We start from the raw sequence: 19,584 nt of genomic DNA on the forward strand, positions 1-19,584 counted from the left end.
ATGCAAAGATGAAAATGGAACACAACCAGGTTTCAAACAGTTCATATTCTAAGGGGAAATGACAAGAACTCAGAGAAGTTAACAAAAATTAATAGGGAGGAGTGAAGATCTGGAAAGGCCTTGAACAAGACAAAAGTGAGAAAGGAAAACTTTCCAGGTGTGGGGAAGTCTTCCAAGACTTGAAAAGCAGGCTGTTCTTCATCCCCTCTGACTCCCTTATCTCTGTTTTTGTCTTCTGTGCCTTTTCTCATCACACTGTCCTCCTAATATAAAATGGATTCCACTTCACTCCATCTCCACCTCCATCCTTTAAAGGCCAACTTGGATGCTATCTCCTCCAAATCAAGCTCCTAGATGAAAATTTCTTCTTAATCAAACTCCTTTTCATTTATTTCACTCTCCCATGCAATTATTTATGTACTTGTCCTTTCTATTAACCTGAAAGTTCACTGACAACAAGGCTTTGATCCAGCAGAAAAAACCTCATCATTGGGGACTCTCCCTCTACCAGCACAGATCTCAGCACATGTATAACTTCTCATCCTGTGTGGTTCTTGTTTATGTCTTCTCACAAATCCTCTGAAGGGGATCCCATCCATTATACCTGAGACCTTCTATTCATCATATTTAATAATACTCTACATCTCCTTTTGGGTCACTTTCTATTTTGACTTCTCTAAATGTCATAATTTTCAGATATACAGGATTGCCAGAACACTAATATTAAAAAGATGGGCTTTGAGGGCAAAGAGCTGCAAAATGTTTTCTTCATTCATTCAGCTTTTCCTGTGTGGATTGCCAGACTCATCCCTTTTGGGGGGGGAAATCTCATTAAGAATGCTCTGTAGCATTTCAGAGCCTAACTGAAGTAGGGGTTCATACACAAATAAGAACACCTGGAGAGCTATTTAATATTAGGAGTCTTTAACCTTGTTTTGTGTATATGTACAAAACCTTGTTTTGTATCTTCACAAGATAAACATTCTTAAATACACAAAATGGGCTTTAATATTATAAAGGAAACCTGATATAATACTACAAAAGGAAACAAATAGTGAAACTGCTATCAAAATATTTTTAAAGAGTAAATGCTGGAGGTGGTAAAGGTCCAATCTGGTAGTGCCCAAGGAAGATGCTTAATAGATGTGTCCTAAACAGGACAGCCCAATAGACTGTTCTATCAATTAAGTTGGATACCATCCAATATATGAAGGAAATAGGAAATAGGAAAAATCATGCAGTTATGTGATCCACTGAAGTAAAAGGAACAGTCTATATGGACTCAGAAGACCTGGCTCAATCACCTACTCCCTTAGGACACTGGGTGGTCTTGGGCAAGTCCTTTAATGTCCCTAAGTTTCTTCAACAGTAAAGTCAAAGGTTAGGATGATCCTAAGGCCCTTTCTGATCTATAATCATATGATCTTAAGTGATGGAAAACACAGGTCACCCTTTGGAATTTACATAAGGACATTAAAAAACCTCAAGGATGACCAAAAAAAAAGTCTTTACATAAATTTGTTCAGTCCTTTCAGTTGTGTTCCACTCTCCGTGGTCCCATTTGGGTTTCCTTTTCATTTTTTGGTTTGTTTGGTTTTTTTGACTAGGCAATGGGGTTGGTTAAGTGACTTGCCCAAGGTCACACAGCTAGGAAATTAAGTGTGTCTGAGATCACATTTGAACTCAGGTCCTCCTGACTCCTGAGCCAGTGCTCTACCCACTGTGCCACCTAAGATGTCCCCATTTGGGTTTTTCTTGACAGAGATATTGAAGTGATTTGCCATTTCCTTCTCATTTTACAGATGTGGACACTGAGACAAAGAGGGTTAAGGTACTTGCCCAAGGTCACAAAGACCCCAGCATTCTTGTTGGTAAAACAGGGTGGAAGATAAGGGAAGGTGTGAACTAGATAACCCCTGAGGTCCCTCCAATTCCTAACCCTATGGTCCCATAGTCTCCTCCAAACTTTGATGAAAGCAGACAGGGTCTATACTTTATTTTCATCTTTGCATCAGGAAAGGCCTTGAGCAAAACAAAGGTCAGCACAGTGTCTTGCATATAGGTACTTCACAAATGTTTGTGGAATCGATTATTATGAAGATCAAATGAGATAATGGTCTATGTAAGTCGGCTGTGATTATTTCAAACTTGTTAGTTTTGCCTTTCCATCGATTGTAAATGACGTTCCTTCAGGGGAAAAAATCTTATCGCATGCCTACCACAGGGCCAGACATATGGTGGATGCTTCATAAATACTTGTTGATTAAATTAACACAATGTGTTTCATAGGATTAACAGGACCAAAGTGGAAATTTTTGGATCAGAGTCATTCATGCACTGATAAATGGTCAAAGAAAATGAACAGGTTGTTTTCTAAGGAAAAAAAATCCAAGCTATCAAAAGCTGATAATGATGTAATTATTAAATATAATTTAATGATCATATCCAAACCAATAATAATGTAAACTAAAGTGACAAGTTCTATTTCAAATCCATCAGATTAATACACTTGATCCACAAAAATGGAGGAACTGAAGGAAAACAAGTACATCAATGCACTATTAGTGAAACTGTAAATTGGTCCAGCCATTCTGGAAATCAAATGAACTATGCCCAAAAAGTTATTAAACTATGCACATCATTTGCCCCAATGAGATAAAAGAGAAAAAGGACCCAGATCTACAAACATTTTTATAATAGCTCTTCTCATAGTAGCAAAGAATTGAAAACTAAGGAATAGGGAAAATAGCTAAACAAATATATAACTGTAATTAAATACTTTTGTGCTGAAAGGGAAAATTTCAAAGAAACATGGCAAGACTTGCAAGAGCTGATGCAGTGTTAAATAAGCAGAATCAGAAGAACAATTTATACAACAGAATTGTAAAGAAAAATAGTTTTGAAAGACTTAAGAATCATGCTCATCCACTAGGATTCCAGAAGAAAAATGATAAAATATGCTGCCCCACTCTTGAGAAAGTTAGTTGATTTAGAGTGCAGGATAAAACATGTTTTTTGGACATAGTCAAGAATGTCTATCTTTCTTTTCTTTCTTCAATGGGGAGGTGAGGGAAGAGAGAAAAAAATTTTTGTTAATTAAAAAAATTTAATTGAATTTTAGTTTGTTTTGTGTGTGTTTTGGAAAGAAATCTTTGGTTCAAAAACCTTTACCTTGCTTCAAATGAAAGCATCAACTTTCAACCATTAAGTACTAAATGTCTACTACATATAATATAGTACCTTCAGAGATGGAAAATGAGACAAAGTTAAATAAAATACAGTCCTTATCCTTAGTCTGGTAGATCTGGGGCACTGGTATAAAAAATTAGTAATGGTAAAAAATAAGCAAGATCTAATGTCCAAAAACACCAAGGTTGACTAAAGAAGAATTTGAACTGCTGACCTAATTAATAAACTTGTCTGTCTCCTGAACAAAATAATAAAATAACAAACCAAAAGAGGGAAAAACTTTTTGCTTCTGTCTGTTGAAGCCATGAAGACAATATAGAAATAGAAATAATGAACATCTAAATATTGTAAAGTAAAATTCAAAAATTCTACATGTGTGGTACCACAACTTTGTTTATATTGATAAAAAGATGTTGCTTAATCAGCAAAGTAATACAAACTTGCCTCAAGGAGAATAATTCTATTTCTAGAGTCAGTGAGCAATCAATTCACAAGCATTTATTAAGTCCTCACTGCTAAGTCCTGGGGATAGAAGATTGACAGTATTGTAAGAAGCTCCCTGGTGAACAAACTCCCTCTGCCAAAGTAGGCCTTTGCCTTACAGTCCCCTAAAGAGCTGCCCATTGTACAAAGAGATGAAGTGGGGTCACCCAGTCAGTCAGTATGAAAGGAGAGACTTAAAGCCAGGCCTTCCCAACTTTGAAGGCAATTCTATATCCAGTATATATGACCTGCCTCCCTGGGTCCTGGAGATACAAAGACAATGAAGGTAATGAAATTTAGAGTTGTAAGCCACTTTGCTATAAATCTTATCCAAACCCAGCCTTTTAAAGATGAATTAACTAACTCCCTATCACACAGGCATTAAATAATTTCCTGAGTCAGGCTCTCTAACTCCAAATCTAGTAAGCTACTCCACGATATTCCCCATGATTCAATGAAACCACCATTCATAGGTTAATATTAGCGTAACTTCTGGCAGACTCCTTTCATTTCCTGCTCTAGAAATAGTAACAACTTTTTATGACTCCTAGATAAAAATGAATCCATTTCATCCCACCTAAGACTTCATTGTTAAAATTCAAATGTACACTTCTGGCATGTCAGACTTGATAATCAAGTAACAGCAAATCATTTTAACGACTATTTTAAGAACAGAAACACTTTTCTTATTATTTATTGTGTTTTCTTCCTGAAAGTACTGTACTTTCAGGCATATCACCTGAACAGATTTCACACTATCTGTATAATTTCATAAATATACTATAATTCTATAGAGTATGGGAAGAATTTTTTTTTAGCATACACAACTTTCCATTAACCCAAACATATTAGTAAAAGAATTCATTTCCAGTTTTCTTTTGACATCACAATCCTTGAGTATGTTGCGCTTTGTTGATCAGTCATGTTTGGTTCTTCATTTGGGATTTTCTTGGCAAAGATTCTGGAGTGGTTTACCAAATCCTTCTCCAACTCCCATTACAAATGAGAAAACCGAGGCAAACAGGGTTAAGTGACTTACCCTGAGTCACCAAATTTGAACTTGGGTCTCTTCCTGACTCCAAGACCCAAATACTCTGTATACTGGGTACCAAATTAATCTTCAGGAAGGAATATAAGCAATCTCCTTTTCATGTCCCAGGACATTCAAGGCTTTTTGGGAAAAAAATACTTAGTCCTCGGTTCCATTCACACCACCAAAGCTGGGAAGTCCTGAGGCTTTCTTCACCAAAGGTAGAGCTAGATCTGGGACATCCAAGTCCTAGGGACTTGAATCGATCCCCGACTCAGCAAGCATTTGTTAAGACTTCTACTACTACTACTATTATAGTACTACTACTACTAGTACTACTACTAGTACTACTACTGCTACTACTAGTACTACTACTACTACTATTATGCTACTACTACTAGTAGTACTACTACTAGTACTACTACTGCAACTACTAGTACTACTACTACTACTACTATTACACTACTACTACTACTAGTACTACTACTGCTACTAGTACTACTACTACTACTACATAGAGCCGGGAATTGTGATAAGCCCTGGCTGTAAATTAAGGCAACAACAGTTCCTGCCTTCTGAGCGCAACATCCGGCATCGCGTGCCTCACTCCTGCCCTGGGAGTCTCTCTCCCTGGGTACCGGCCCCCCAGGGGCACCCAGCTGTGCTTCAGGGGCTCTAAGCTCCGGCCGCGCCTCGCTCCCCCGTCCCGCCCCTCGGGAGACAGCCGAGGCGTGAGTTCAAGTCCAGCCTCCGGCAGCAGGCAGCTTTCTGACCTGGGCCAGCGGCCTGGCCTCCCGCCTCATCTCCTCACCTGTAACCGCAGGACAGTCCGGAGCACCCGCTCCCGGGGTCGGCGGGCTCCGAGTGAGGAGGTGTTTAAAAGGGAGCCCTGGGGCGCTCATGGGTGACGCTGGCTGCGGCGAGGAGGGGGAGGGGGTCATGGCCGCGCGAGCTCGGCTGCCCCCCGGCCCGGGCCCGGCTACACCCACCCCGTCCTGCACCTGCCCTCCGGCCCCTCCCCCACCGCGGGGCTCCGACCCCTCCCCAGGCCCCCGCCGCGGCGCTCGGAGCGGGCGCGCAGACTGGCCACGCCCCCTCCTCTTCCCCCCGCCCCCCGCGCCCCCCAAAGCCCTCGCTTGGGTACCCCGGCCCGGGGGCTCTTGTGGGCCTCGATGACCCTCCGACGCCCCAACCCCACCAGGGCCTCACCCTGGCCTCCCCACACCCCTTTACCCACGGCCCCGCCCCCAGGTGTCGCACTCACCACTCCCGCCGCCGCATCCTCTCCAGCCGCGGCTGCTATAGCTACAGGGAGCCAAGGCAACCGCGTCTCGCGAGACTTTGTCCCGTGGCCCGCGAGGCGACTCGAGAGCGGCGTTCCGTGACGCTAGCCAATGAAAAAGGACCCGGCCAAAAAGGAAGGGGGGGGGAAGAACATAAAACTATCTCGCGAGAGTATGAAGGGTAAGATGGCGGCCGAGGGGCGGGTCTGTCCCTGAGGAGGTGATCTCGGGATTGGTCACGGAGGGGGGCGGGGGGCGGTGCCAAGGCCGGAGGGGGCGCTGGATTCTGCCAGGATTGGAGGAGATCGGAGAAGGCGGGGCGCCGTGGCGCCAGCGTCCAAAGTGGGCTTAGAAGACGCCCGGCACGACCGGGGCGGTGCGTCCTCGGGCCTGGACCCCTTTCTCGGCTTGGTCCCTGCTGATGGAGGCGGGCTTTGCTGATGCCCCGCCCACAGGTCGCCTCTTCCCCCGCGCGTTTCATTGGCTGATTGGCCTGAGCCAACCGGAGAGCGCCCGGATGAGATTAAAGCGTTTATCAAGCGCCCCGCAGCCAATAGGAGCTTTGTTCCGGCGCTGGCCCCGTGGAGCTCTGCCCGTGGGGGCGGGGCAGCCGCGGCCGCAGCCCGCCCTCAGGGAGCTTCCTTTCTCGTGGGACTCGCCGCCCGCGAGGAGGAGGGGGCAGGGAGCGGGCCGGAGGAAAGCGCCGCCCAGCCCTCGAAGCCCCTCCGCTCCGCCGCGCTTGTCTGCCACCTGCTCTGCCACGGAGCGCGGACTCGGCGGAAAGGGCTGCGCCCCGCTGCCGCGGTCCTCGTGCGCTGCAGAGCCGGGCCTCCCGCGTCGGAGGGAATGAGAGCAGCCAGCCTGGGGGCGGCCCAGGGACCCCACAGACTGTCCCTGGCAGGCGCTCCGCAGACTCGGGGCGTGTGGGGGAGCGGGCGCCTCGCACCTGGTTCGGGCTTGCTCTCTTCCCATTGGAGTTCTTGTCTTGACCCCCGCTTTTTTGCTCACTCCTATCTTCCCTTTTAGTTTTCCTGGGAGGGTTTCACTCCTTGAGACCCCTTTTTTGCTTACTTCTATCTTCCCTTTTAGTTTTCCTGGGAGGGTTTCACTCCTTGAGACCCCTTTTTTGCTCACTCCTGTCTCCTCTTTTAGTTTTCTTGACAGTTTCACTCCTTGAGACCCCCTTTTTTGCTCACTCCTATCTTCCCTTTTAGTTTTCTTGACAGTTTCACTCCTTGAGACCCCTTTTTTGCTTACTTCTATCTTCCCTTTTAGTTTTCCTGGGAGGGTTTCACTCCTTGAGACCCCTTTTTTGCTCACTACTATCTCCTCTTTTAGTTTTCTTGACAGTTTCACTCCTTGAGACCCCTTTTTTGCTCACTACTATCTTCCCTTTTAGTTTTCCTGGGAGGGTTTCACTCCTTGAGACCCCCTTTTTTGCTCACTCCTATCTCCTCTTTTAGTTTTCTTGACAGTTTCACTCCTTGAGACCCCCTTTTTTGCTCACTCCTATCTCCTCTTTTAGTTTTCTTGACAGTTTCACTCCTTGAGATCCCTTTTTTGCTCACTACTATCTTCCCTTTTAGTTTTCTTGACAGTTTCCACTCCTTGAGACCCCTTTTTTGCTCACTCCTGTCTCCTCTTTTAGTTTTCTTGACAGTTTCACTCCTTGAGACCCCTTTTTTGCTCACTCCTATCTTCCCTTTTAGTTTTCTTGACAGTTTCACTCCTTGAGACCCCTTTTTTGCTCACTACTATCTTCCCTTTTAGTTTTCTTGACAGTTTCACTCCTTGAGACCCCCTTTTTTGTTTACTCCTATCTTCCCTCTTAATTTTCCTGGGAGGGTTTCTCTCCTTTCCCCTCTTCTTAAATATCTCATTTTACATGTTAATCACAAATCTACATGCACAACTTTTACCAAACTATTAGTCACTGAGAGGAGGAGGGTGGGAAAGGAGAAAGGTAGAAAAAAAATGTGTCACTTATAAATACGCAAGTGGATGAATGCTGAAAAACTTTCATAATGTCATTGGACAAATAAAATATCAATTAAAAATCTCATTTTATTAGTTACGTTTGTTGTTTTGAAGTGTCAAAGAAAAGTTGGGCTTTGGTCAAGACTTTGCTCTGCCGTCTTGGCAGAAATGAGAACAGATTTAAAGAAAGAATGACATTTGAATTTGGCTTTAAATGACTTGTAGGAATTCAACAGATGGAGATGGCTTTCCAAGCTCAGGGAACACGATAGCAAAGGGAAGGAGGGGAAGGAGGAGGAGAGGATCTGTTTCAGGGGCAGCAAGTAGTCCAATTTGGTTTCAATTCAATTCAGCATAGATGACTGAATGTTATGTAGAAAATGTGTCCTGAGCATTGAGGATAAAAGGACAAAAAAAAAAATCTCTGCTTACTCTCTCATAAAATGTATATCAGGAGAGTTTGTTGGAGAAAGAGCACCAACAACGTTGGAAGGGGTTCAGGAGCAGGGATCCGGAAAACTTTATTAGAGGAGGTGCCATCTGAGCTTAACCTTGAAGGGAGCCAGGGATTACAGGCAGAGTTGAGAAGGAAGGAAAGGCATTCTAGATATGGCTGAGTCTAGGGGACAACCTGTGCAAAAACATAAAGGCAAGGGAACATGTTCAAGCAACACTTAGTGGTCCAACCCTCTCATTTTACAGAGGAGGAAACAGCACCAGAGAGATGAAGTATTTTGCAGAACTGAATTGTGGAACATCTTGACTCCAAATCTGGTACTCCTTCCACTTTACTACAGTACCTCAGTGGAGGATTTGGGGGTGGAAAAGGCAATTCAGGAATAGATCAAGGAGCAAGGAGTGGAAATTGAAGATTTAGGGTAAATTAGAGCCATTCTCAAGTGGAATGGGTGGTTCCAGATGGCTTGGAGACCTCCAAATAAGACCGGATGACTATTTGTCAAGTATATGGTACAGGGGGAGTCTCTGTCTATTATAGGATGGACTTGAAGTTTCTACTTGCACTAAAATTGAGTAAACATTCCCTTCTCTTCAAAGCCATTCCCCTCAGGAAGCTTCCTCAGAAAAAAAGAATAAAAATTGACTCCACTTCTTCCCATATTTGGCTACTCTTCTTCAAGCCCTAAGTAGAAATTAATCTGAGACATAGCCATCAACAGGAATGATTTGTGTCAGATGGCAAAATAAGGTTGAGATTAGTTTAAGTTTGCATTTGAATAATGTCCACCCTTAGGAATGTCTGGACCCCCCCCCAGCTTGTTCTTGAGGGTTTTTTATTTTTATTTATTTTTTTAATCCCTATCCTGTTCTAACTAGCTGTATCTAAACACCACCCTTCAACTCAGATGAAGTCCTGGGAAGTTCTGCTCTGATCAGCAGTTTCTAATTGATCCCTAGAAGACTAACTCCCTCCCCTACTCCAGTAGTTTCTAATTACCCATTTTCTTGAACAGAAATAATTACAATGATGCTTCTCCAACACTCCTTTTGTTTATTGGGTTTTTTAGTGTATCCAGATTACATATCCTCCTAATGTTTCCCACAACTTTACCCTATAAGAATCCTCTTCCCCCCCCCCCCTTCCCAGGAACCTCTGTCTGAGTAACGCAGCATTGCTTTTTCTCAACTTTGAATAAGTGACTCACTTTATTTCCTGATCACCTAGTGGGTCTGGTTTTGTTGTCCTATAGGTAAATTCCATCCTCTCCATGAAAACTTTCCTGATCTCATCAGCTGAAAATGGTCTTTGCCTTCTAGAATTTCTCATAACAATTTATTCTTTAGCCCTTATTATTCTCTTTTGTGTACTATTATTTTCTTCCTAACCAATCAATAAACATTTATTAAAAACCTACTATATAATAGGCAGGGGCAGTTAGAAGTTCCAGTGGTTAGAGCACTAGTCCCAGAGTCAGGAAGTTTTATCATTGTTCACCAGACTTCAAATCCAGGAAATTTTGTTATCATTTTTCATCTGACTTCAAATCCAGACTCAGACATTTACTAGCTGTGTGACCTTGGGCAAGTCTCTTAATCTCTATTTGCCTTAATCCACTGGAGAAGGAAATGGCAAACCACCGTTCAGTATCTTTGTCAAGAAAACTCTGAACAGTAAGGTCCAGGGGCAGCTAGGTGGCACAGTGGATAGAGCACCAGCCCTGAAGACGAGGTCCTAAGTTCAAATCAAGCCTCAGACACTTAATTATTTAGCTGTGTGACCTTGGGCAAATCATGTAACACCATTGCCTTGCAAAAAGGAAAAAAAAACAGTATAGTCCACAGGTCTTGAAGAGTTGAACTCAACTGAACAACATATAATGTGTAATAGACTTGGGGCTAGACACTGAAGATACAAGTACAAGAAGTGAAATAATCCCTCCTCACAAGGAACTCACATTCTAATGGAAGAGACAAATAGGCATAGTTATACAACCCAAAGGAAAAAATACTATGTAAATATAAGTTGGGAAGAAGGACATAGCAATCTGTGGGGACTGGTTACAAAGAGCTTTGATGTAGAAATGGTGCTTCTTTGACAATTTAAAGGACAAATGAGATGGTATAAGGTACAAGTAAGGAGAAGGTGCATTTCAGGTATGTGGGATGGACAAACAGGGTAAAATCAGGAAACGTGGAAGATGTGGAAGGGAAAGTAATGTCCAGTGACACTGGAAAGGCAGACTGCAAGTCCTTGAGGGCAACACTGTATCTGCAGTTATTTTTTCTGAAATATGGATATCTCACTTGTGGCAGAGGGTTCTAGTCATAGGCTGTCAGGCTAAGAAGCACCTGAGCCACAGTGGAAACTCACTCTCCTGACATGTAACTATATACAGGCAGGCCCTCAGCCCCTCTGACCTAAACTATTGCAATAATCTTCCATTGGTCTTTTCCTTCTCTAGTCTCCCCTCCACTGAGCTATCAAAGGGAGCTTCCCAAAGTTCATAGTTCACCAAGATCCCTGAATCCCTACTGCCCTTAGGATCATCAGTTTTCATTGAAAGCCCTTCACAATCGGGCCCCAGTCTTCCATGCCATACTGAGGATACTTTATTCCTCTGACCAACTTTATGGTCCAGTCAAACTTATCCATATGCTTGTTCCCACATACAACATTCAGTTTTCCATTTCCATGCCCCTGCCCATGTATGAAAGGTACTCCCTTATTCCCCCCACCACTCCTCCTTAAAATCCTTAGCTCCCTGCAGAGCCTAACTTAAATGTTACTTTGCACAAGAGACTTTTCTGGACCCCCTCAGCTGTTCTTGGAACCCTTCAAATTACTTTATGTACATTTTTAATTTTGTTATGTGTTCTATTTCTCTGGAATAGAATGAAAGCTCCCCAAGGACATGCACTGTTTTATTTTTGTCTTTATATTCCTAGCCCTTAGGTAGGCACACAATAGGTATTTTGTGAGTGACCCTGGTTGAACAAAAAAAAAATTGAAGCCAGGAAGGGACAGAAAACATAATATAGATAAAAAGAAAATATAAATATGGAATCAAGCAGCCCCCTTCAACACCTTGGGAGATTCATAACACACATACACACACACACACACACACACACACACACACACACACACACACACACACACACACACACACACACACACATCTTAGTGCAATTTTAGGCTTTACTAGCTTAACATAAGAGGCAGCCAGGTGGTGCAGTGGCTGAAATCAGGAAGACCTGAGTTCAAATCTGAGATCCAGGGCAAGTTACTTAGACCTGTTTACCTCAGTTTTCTCATCTGTAAAATGAGATGGAGAAGGAAATAGCAAACTGTTCTAGCATCTTTGCTAAGAAAACCCCAAATGGGATGGGGTCGGGAAGAATCAGACACAATTGAAAAACAATTAAACTGAAGCTGGGGACATAGGTTTCAGGATACAGGTTTGAGGGGAAAGCAGAAGTGACTCTCAGCTAACAATTCAGATCTACCAAATGAGGATCCTAGTGCATTATGCACACATTGGTCTTACCTAGAATCTCACCCTTTGTGGTTTGAGAACTACCTAACTTCTTATCCTAAGGTCCAAAGAAATCAAATTAGAGAATACACAGACAGAGCATCAGCTGACCTGGGTTCCATGTTTTGTGTGTGTGACTATGAATGTGTTTTGTTGTCTATGTAAGGTCACCTAGAACTAGACCCTGGTTGTGCAGCCACAATGAAGTAGTCAAGTTAACTAATGCTTTTAAAGTCCCTACTGTGTGCAAGACATTTTGTTTTTAATCTCTGTGTATAACTAATAACTTTTTCCCTTACTTTAAAGTAGAGGAAGAGAGAATTTACTTGAAGATGTTTATTAAGCATTACCCGTGACAGAACAGTTGACAAGGGAGTCCTGTGTCTAGAGAAATAGTGCTTCAAGGGGAAACATGGATTTGTGACTAAAGCTCTCTTTCCTTCTGTTCTTCTCTCATTCCCACAAATACATGGACTTGGAGACACCCTGCATAGCAATTCCTCCCTAAATCATTTGGGATCAGGGAAGGGGACCTTGAGGCTTAATAAGGTGGAAGGGAGCTCCTCATAGTTCCTCTGTCTCTCCATCCAGGGGAATCCCAACATCCACACTGTAGTCAACAGGCTCCCCAGAGCTCAACCAGGGAACCGGAGTGCGATTGAAAGAGGGCCGATTAGAGAGGCTGTTGTTATAGAGAACCAAGGGTTCACTCAACAAAGGTCCCAAGTCGAACTTGGGCATCTGGAAAGTCATACGTTTGGATGCTTTCTCATATCCACCATAAGGCATTGCTGTCCTGGAAAAAGGAAGTCATATGCTTCAGAACTAGAATCTTTAGCCCAGGGTATGGAGAGTAGTTTTCAACAGATAATGTTGCTTTAAGAAGCTAAGTCCCTATCCTTTTGAGAGCATGAGGATTCACTTTGTTCTGCATCAATTCTACCCTTTTCCCCACCTTCCCCACTCCTTTGCCCCTAGTTCCCCACCTGTTAAATGATTTGTAGTGAGGAAGGTCAGGTTTGGCTCCATAGGCCAACAGGTCAATGCCAAGTTCCACTTTCTGCTGGGGATCAACACCCATAGCTCGTTCCCAAGGGGAGATATAGGTTTTAAACACAGTGACATGTTTCCCCTCTCCGCCTGCATGGTCTCCTGTGAGCCAAGAGGTACAGGGGTGGGGATGAAGAGAAAGGAGAACAAACATATTAGTTTAACAGGAAACTTAAACTAATAAAATTAACTTCCCTAAAGAAGTTAACAGCCAAGGAACAAAACCCGTCAATACCCTAGGGACCCAATGGGAGGCTCTTGGATCCTAATGGGTGGTTGAGTCCAAGACAAACAGAATGAGAAGTTTGTTTATGTGACTAAATCTGAAAGCCTGAAAGATGATTCTGGACAAGACTCCCCAAAAATCTTTGTCCATAGGCAGTAGGTCCACACCTTCACAGGCACCCAGATTAACCCAAATACCTGAGTCCATACTCCTTTGCCAGGAGGGCTTGTTTCATTAATTGTATCATAACACTAGCACTTGACAGTGCCATGTTACCAAACAAGGACTTAATAAATACTTGTCAAGTGATTGCCTTTTCAGTCCTATCTGGGGGATAAGAGAATTGCTATGTTTTGTGGTCTAAAGAGCTTGATTTGAGGACTGTACCACTTACCTGTCCCTGCAGTACCGTCACCTTCTTTGCTGTCCCCTCCCCCACCAGCTTGGCTCCCAGGGCCTCCTCTGCCCCCTGACCCAGGCCCAGAGCCTTGGTGATGCTGATGTTGGTTGGAGCCATATTGTCCACCAGAACCTCTGCCCCCCATCTGGCCCTGCCCGCTTCCTCCTCCGTAGGAGAATCCTTGACCATCTGTACTCAGTTGTCCCCCTACTGTCGGGAGAAACTTCTGGAATCGATCCTAGAAAGAAAGGAAGAGGACATTGTGGTGAAACAGTGATAATGAGAGCAAGGGAAAGAAGATGAGTGAAGATATTGGTCACTTAGAGGACTTCTGATCTCCAGAAATAGCACCTTCCTAACATGTATAACAGAGACCCTAGACTGAACTTGCGGGGGGGGGGGGGCAAGAATGAGGGATGAGGGAGGATAAGTCCTAAGGGACAAGAGGCATCCCTCCCCAGCACCTCTGCTTTACAGTGAGGTAAGCTCAATACCATCTTCCTCTCTTCTCTGACTCTCATTGAGACAAAGAAACCTTGGACACCTGTCAACTCAGCTATAATTAGAGAAATAAAAATGGCCCAGTGGGCTAGGAATGCCACAAAGTACTGAAGTTTTCATAGGGAGGGGGCTGGAAAGGGCCCTTCCTCCCCTCAATTATGTCTAACAGCAGCAGAGTGACACCCTGATGCCTGTCTTCCCCTCAGGGACGATGAGTCAGCCTGAGTTGTGACAGTAGCTGCTAGACAGGATCTCCTTGACAGTGAGACCACAGCCAAGACTCAAGAGAGGGTGACCAAAAGGACCAAAAGCCTCAGTTGGAAGACCTAAAAATAACCCGAGCCAGCTCCTTCAGGAGGATCTCAGGACCTTCCCCAAGAGCCACAAACTGCATCCCATTCCACACACCCTCCCTAACCTCCCCCCCCCCCACTGCAGTGTAATAATATCCCAAGCTGGAAGAAGTGACTTCATTTTGCCAGGCCCCCTTGTCATAGAGGGGCAGTTCTGATGACTGCTCTATCCCTATCTCTATCTCTCTCTGACATCTGCTCCCATTCTACCAGAAAAATTACAGAAGGTGACTTCTTTGCTAAAAGACACCTTTCCAATTTCTTGGGCATAGAATATGAGCCTGGAGGAAGGGAATCTAAAAGGAGAGCTTCTCCAACACTTCCAAATCTGGGATTGTTCAGGGTAATGGGCAGTAACAAGATAGCAGTGTCTTCTTTCCTTGTCCTCCCCAGCACTACCAAGGATTATTTCCCTTCCTGGATGAGATAGGACCTTTGGCTCCTCACAGAACCATAAGAAAAGATTTTGGACTTAAGGCTAAAGGGATTTAGGATTTAGGTTCACCATAGAACTGCCAGAGGAGACATTAGGATCTATTTGGGCTTCAGTGATTTGGAGAGTAAAGAGCTCACCATCGAGCTGTCAGTAAAGACATCAGGATTGTTTTCATAGATGAATTTCTCAACCCGCAGCTGCCGGAGCTTAAACATCTTGGAACCACGATTAGTGAGCAATGACAGTTCCTCCAGCATCACATCCCTTGGGACACTTATCTTCTTGCCCAGGTTCAAACCTGAACTGTCTTGCCCACCTTGGGGAGAAGAGGGACAGGAGGGGAAGGGAAATGAAGCAAGTGTAGGATTTGTTTTGTGGGTAGCAACTAGTCCTGTATGCTTTCAATTCATTTCAACAAGAGAAAGGCAAATAACCTAGACCCCAGTCCCGAATCTTAGAGCATTTAGGTAAGTGGGAAATATTGGATATCTGGGCAGAATCTTTCCCATGTTAGGAATGAGTTATTTAACTCGAGGTTCCAAGCTAGGGATAGGAACTGGGATAGGAACATAAAACAGGCAGGGACATGAAAAAGCTAGAGGAGCAAAGGGGGAATATGGAGGTAGGGGAAGGATGGACTTCAGAAGATAATATAGAATAGAGTGGTGGCTAGGGGAAGAATGAATTTTGGAATAAATCTTCCTGGATGTGGCCACTTCAAGAAAGGGAAATGTCCTTCATTCCATCTAATTGCTCTGATTATATGTTCCCTGGACACTTATAGCATCCCTTGCCAATCATGAATAATAATAGCAGGGGACCCACCCAGACAGACCAACTATGAGTGATTCCCAAAGACTCAAAATGATTTACTTCCTAGAGACATAATATCTTAGGGAGTTTTTGTTAGAACAAAGCAGAAGGGATGGAGAGTAGCCATCCTTAAAGGGTAGACCACCCACACCAGAGGCTCCCCCTCCTAAGAAAATTCCTGCCCTGAACCCTAGGACACATAGACTTATGATACTGCTCACTGAATGCGTGCCTGTCTGTGTATCTGTTGGGGGGAGGGGGAGGGAGAGGAGGGGTTACTGTTTTTGTGGGAAAAAAAGTCTTTTAGAGGGCAGCTAGGTGGCACAGTAGATAGAGCATCAGCCATGGAATCAGGAGTTCAAATCTGATCTCAGATACTTAATAATTACCTAACCGTGTAGCCTTGGGCAAGTCACTTAACCCCAATGCCTTGCAAAAAAGAAAAAAAAAAGAAGGCATCTCTGGCCTACCTCCAGTGAGCTCCATGATGAGTTTGCTGGGTTTCCGCCTCTTATTTGGGGCTGGAGTCCCTGAAAGTGGCATTATAGTGGATCTTCAGGTCAGCCTGCTGGTGAGGTTAGAGGAGGAACAGAAAAGAGTAAGAGGATAACCTTTTAAGTCTCTCTTCTTAATATGTAGGTGCTCCACTCCTTGTTTCTACCCTCATGGCCCAGCTAACTCATCCAGAGTTCCAAGGGTAACTCTGGCTAGCCTAGGAAAATATAAAAAAGACATGACATTTGACAGAATGCATTGTCTTGGTGTGATTCCAAATTCTGAGTTAGGACTAGAGCTAGGGATAGGTCACACAAAAGAGGCAAGAAAGAATCTTAGAGGACTGGAATCAGAGGCCCATTCTGCCAAGGCAAAGGATTTTATGCCAAAATATTTCTCATGGAAATAAGTGTCCATTTTCTCTGTCCAGTTGCACTTTGGCCTTAAGAGACATAATTATACCCCCTTCTCCCAACTCTCCCACTCCCCTTAGCCTAGCATTAGGGTCTCTCCTCATGGGAGACCATCTGATTTTTCCCTCTCAATAGTTCAATAATCTCAAAGGAGCAGGAAGCTGGACGAAGAGAACAGCTCAGAGCAGAAGTCACTGTAATTGGATCTGGGAGCAGAGGTAGAGATAAATTGGAAGAAGCATCTGCCCCCAGCTCTTCTCTGGGCACCAGCCCCAGTCAGTCCCTCCCAGACAGAAATGGCAACTCAGCACAATCTTTCTACTTCTACTTGATCCATTCCACCCCCCCCCCCAAACTCCAGCCCAGATGCAGCTTTTCTATTTTGCAAGAACTAGTCCCCTAGTCAGGTTAAAGTGAAGGCCTTGCTGAACCCCTCCTCAACTTCTTGAACCCCCTTTCCTAGTTCCCCATTCCCCCTCAGCTCCAGACTTCCCCTTCTTCCAGTGCCCTTCCCCCATCTCTAACTCAACTTAGAGCCCCCCTCCCCAAAGCTGTCCAACTTGCATCCTTCATTCCCTCCTCCCTAAACTCTCTGGCTCTTCTTCCAGTCTTTCTGATGACCCTTCCTTCATACATTCTCCACCCACGTCCCCCCTCCACAGGACAGCTGGGTGAAGAGGGTGGGGTGGCACTCACCAAGGGTCACAGCTGCAGATACAGACACAGGACCAGTCCCACTGGGAGCTTCAGACCCTCAGGCTGAACAGGTTGGGAGTTTGTGGCAGGAGCGGGTATGCTTAGTCTCCCCCAGGGGTCCAGTTGCTGTGGAGAGCTGAGCAGCTCTGACCTGAGAACCTGAGCTGGGCTGGTGTGGGGGTGGTGGTGGTGGGGTTATTAATAGAGATGATGAGTGAGAGCAGCTCAGATGGCACTGGGGAATACTGAGACCCTGGGTCTAAGACCCCGCCCTCCAAGCACAGAGGACTCTTGGACTCAACCAACTGGGTTGCCTGAGCTATATTCAAGACTGATCTGAGGCCTGTTTATTTGTCTTCCTCTCCCCTAATTTCTGGAGACAAAGACCTAAAAAGGTCCTTGGATAAAGAAGCTTCTAGGGGTGAAGTGAATGGGAAGGGAGAAGTGAAGAGATATGGGGGGGTCTTGTTTTGGAGATGAAGATATAGAAGTCAAAAGGGGATCCATGAGGGTAACTGGGGGGAAGTGGAGGAGAAGGGTGAGATGTTCAGAAAGAACTTAGAAATATCAGTGAGGAAAAGAAAGATGATTTCACTGGTACTGAAATCTGGGATGTTCTGAAAACTCAGAAAGCTATCCTGGGGGAGGAACAGAGGAACAACCTCACCTTTTAGTCGATCCCCTTCTCTCAGAGAAACTCTGAAGGACCTTCAGACATACCCCAGGGATGATGGGGTCCAGTTCCATCCTCTTCTTTTACAATCTGCACCTTCTTTCCCTTTCTCCTGTCTAATCTCTACTCCAGTTTCCCAGTGGCTTTTCTAAGAGAGAGCAGTTGGCCTCTTAAGAGACCCCCCAGCTCTTGTAAACCAAGATTTGCTTTTGGGAGTGACCTGCAGGAGCTCAAAAGTTTTGGATGACAAAGCCCAACAAATACCTTCAGGGGGCAGGTAGGTGGTACAGTGGTTAGAGCACTGGTCCTGGAGTCAGGAGTACCTGAGTCCAAATCTGATCTCAGTCACTTAATGATTACCTAGCTGTGTGGCCTTGGGCAAGCCACTCAACCCCATTTGCCTTGCAAAAAACTAAAAGAGAGAGAGAGAGAGAGAGAGAGAGAGAGAGAGTGAGAGAGAGAGAGAGAGAGAGAGAGAGATACCTTCAGGGTCTCCAGTCCTGCCATCTCTCTTGGCATCTCCCCAACTTTCAGGTTCTTTTACCTGACTTTGATTCCATTTTTCCCCCACTGGATCTCCTTATCTCACCCAGACTGGAAGTGCCATAGCCAACCAATGCTGATCAGGCTGGAAACTTTTATTTCAGTTTCTGACCTGGGTGGGCTCATACCTCCTATCCCAGAAGAGCACACCATACTGGTTTCAGATTTAGTGTAGCCTTTTTAGACCCACTGCAACTTGGAATTCCTGAGCCCATGTGATGCATCAAGGCCTCACACTCCCCAGTAATCCCATCAAGACTTCTCATTCTTATATTAGAAGTATATATTATTGTTACTGCCATTATTTCCACCCCACACTGATCCAGGTAATGATCTGATTTTAAGAACCCCTTTGAAAGAATTCCATTTTGTATTAGCCTCAAATCCTGCACTTCAAACTGTATTGTCTATACCTGCTCCAGAACTTTCCAATGCATTTACATTTGCTTCTGGGTTCTGTCTTTCAACACTCTTTTTGTCCTTGTCCATGTCTCTGACCTTTTCCTTGTGGAGCTCTAGTTACTTTAGTGAATGACTCCCTAAATCCCAGAATATCTTCCACTACCCTGAAGTCTGAACTTTTGGGGTGCCACCCAAATCTAGGTCCCTATTATGTGTTTGTTACCTTCTGCCCCATTCCTGCCCACCTACCCTGAAACGAAGTAAAAAACAATCCAGTAAATACTGCTTTCTGTGATTGATTAGAACCACCTGGTGAGATGGGAGTGCCCATATGCTCTCCTGCCTACACCTTGGGTTTCTATGGGGAATTTTATGATTCCGTGGAGCTTTTATAGAGCCTTGGGCTGATTAGTGGCACAACCATGCCCCCTATTGACAGGATAAGATGTGTGGCACTATCCCCTCCTTAAAAGCCCCCAAAAGTGATCTCTCTAACCAGTCTTGGGTTTTCTTCACTAACACTATCACCCCAAGTTTTCCAGTGATGGCTAAAAATTTAGGGACAACAGGACCTATAGTCTCAAAGATCCTCTCAAACTTCTTTTAGTTTTAACTGAAGAGCCAAT

At 44.4% G+C, this 19,584-nt stretch overlaps 2 protein-coding genes across 7 annotated transcripts in view; both read right to left on the bottom strand.

Moving 5' to 3' along the window:
• Positions 1-6,058, bottom strand: part of USP54 (ubiquitin specific peptidase 54) — a 130,226-nt gene extending 124,168 nt beyond the window's left edge. For 3 of the 5 annotated variants that reach the window (XR_012477792.1, XM_074232846.1, XM_074232840.1), the window contains exon 1: positions 5,967-6,058. The gene's annotated coding sequence lies outside the window, so the exon portion shown is untranslated. Of the gene's footprint in view, positions 1-5,513; positions 5,639-5,966 lie in introns of those variants that run through there. The other 2 variants (XM_074232841.1, XM_074232847.1) reach the window with 2 other exon arrangements.
• A 6,186-nt stretch (positions 6,059-12,244) lies between these two features.
• MYOZ1 (myozenin 1) lies at positions 12,245-17,520 on the bottom strand. 2 transcript variants are annotated; one of them, XM_074232849.1, is made up of 6 exons: positions 17,341-17,520; positions 16,207-16,301; positions 15,061-15,239; positions 13,628-13,871; positions 12,944-13,109; positions 12,245-12,753 (listed from the first exon to the last, which is right to left on the bottom strand). In XM_074232849.1, exons 2-6 carry the CDS (start codon positions 16,277-16,279, stop codon positions 12,522-12,524), a joined length of 894 nt encoding a protein of 297 aa, XP_074088950.1. In that variant the 5' UTR covers positions 16,280-16,301; positions 17,341-17,520; the 3' UTR covers positions 12,245-12,521. The 2 variants fall into 2 exon arrangements, with proteins under 2 accessions (XP_074088950.1, XP_074088949.1); XM_074232848.1 differs by having other exon boundaries at positions 12,246-12,753; positions 16,207-16,304.
• Positions 17,521-19,584: the final 2,064 nt, after the last annotated feature.

Source organism: Macrotis lagotis, chromosome 4 (assembly GCF_037893015.1).
Source record: "Macrotis lagotis isolate mMagLag1 chromosome 4, bilby.v1.9.chrom.fasta, whole genome shotgun sequence".
In the NCBI taxonomy this organism is placed as follows: domain Eukaryota; kingdom Metazoa; phylum Chordata; class Mammalia; order Peramelemorphia; family Peramelidae; genus Macrotis; species Macrotis lagotis.

What these genes read in the sequence shown, in the direction of transcription:
- MYOZ1 (XM_074232849.1), bottom strand. Translation starts at nt 16,279, where the DNA reads ATGCCACTTTCAGGGACTCCAGCCCCAAATAAGAGGCGGAAACCCAGC. An exon ending in TCTTTACTGACAGCTCGATG is followed by an intron (nt 13,872 to 15,060) that starts GTGAGCTCTTTA and finishes CTTTCTTTCTAG; the next exon opens with GATCGATTCCAGAAGTTTCT. An exon ending in CACTACAAATCATTTAACAG is followed by an intron (nt 12,754 to 12,943) that starts GTGGGGAACTAG and finishes TCCTTTTTCCAG; the next exon opens with GACAGCAATGCCTTATGGTG.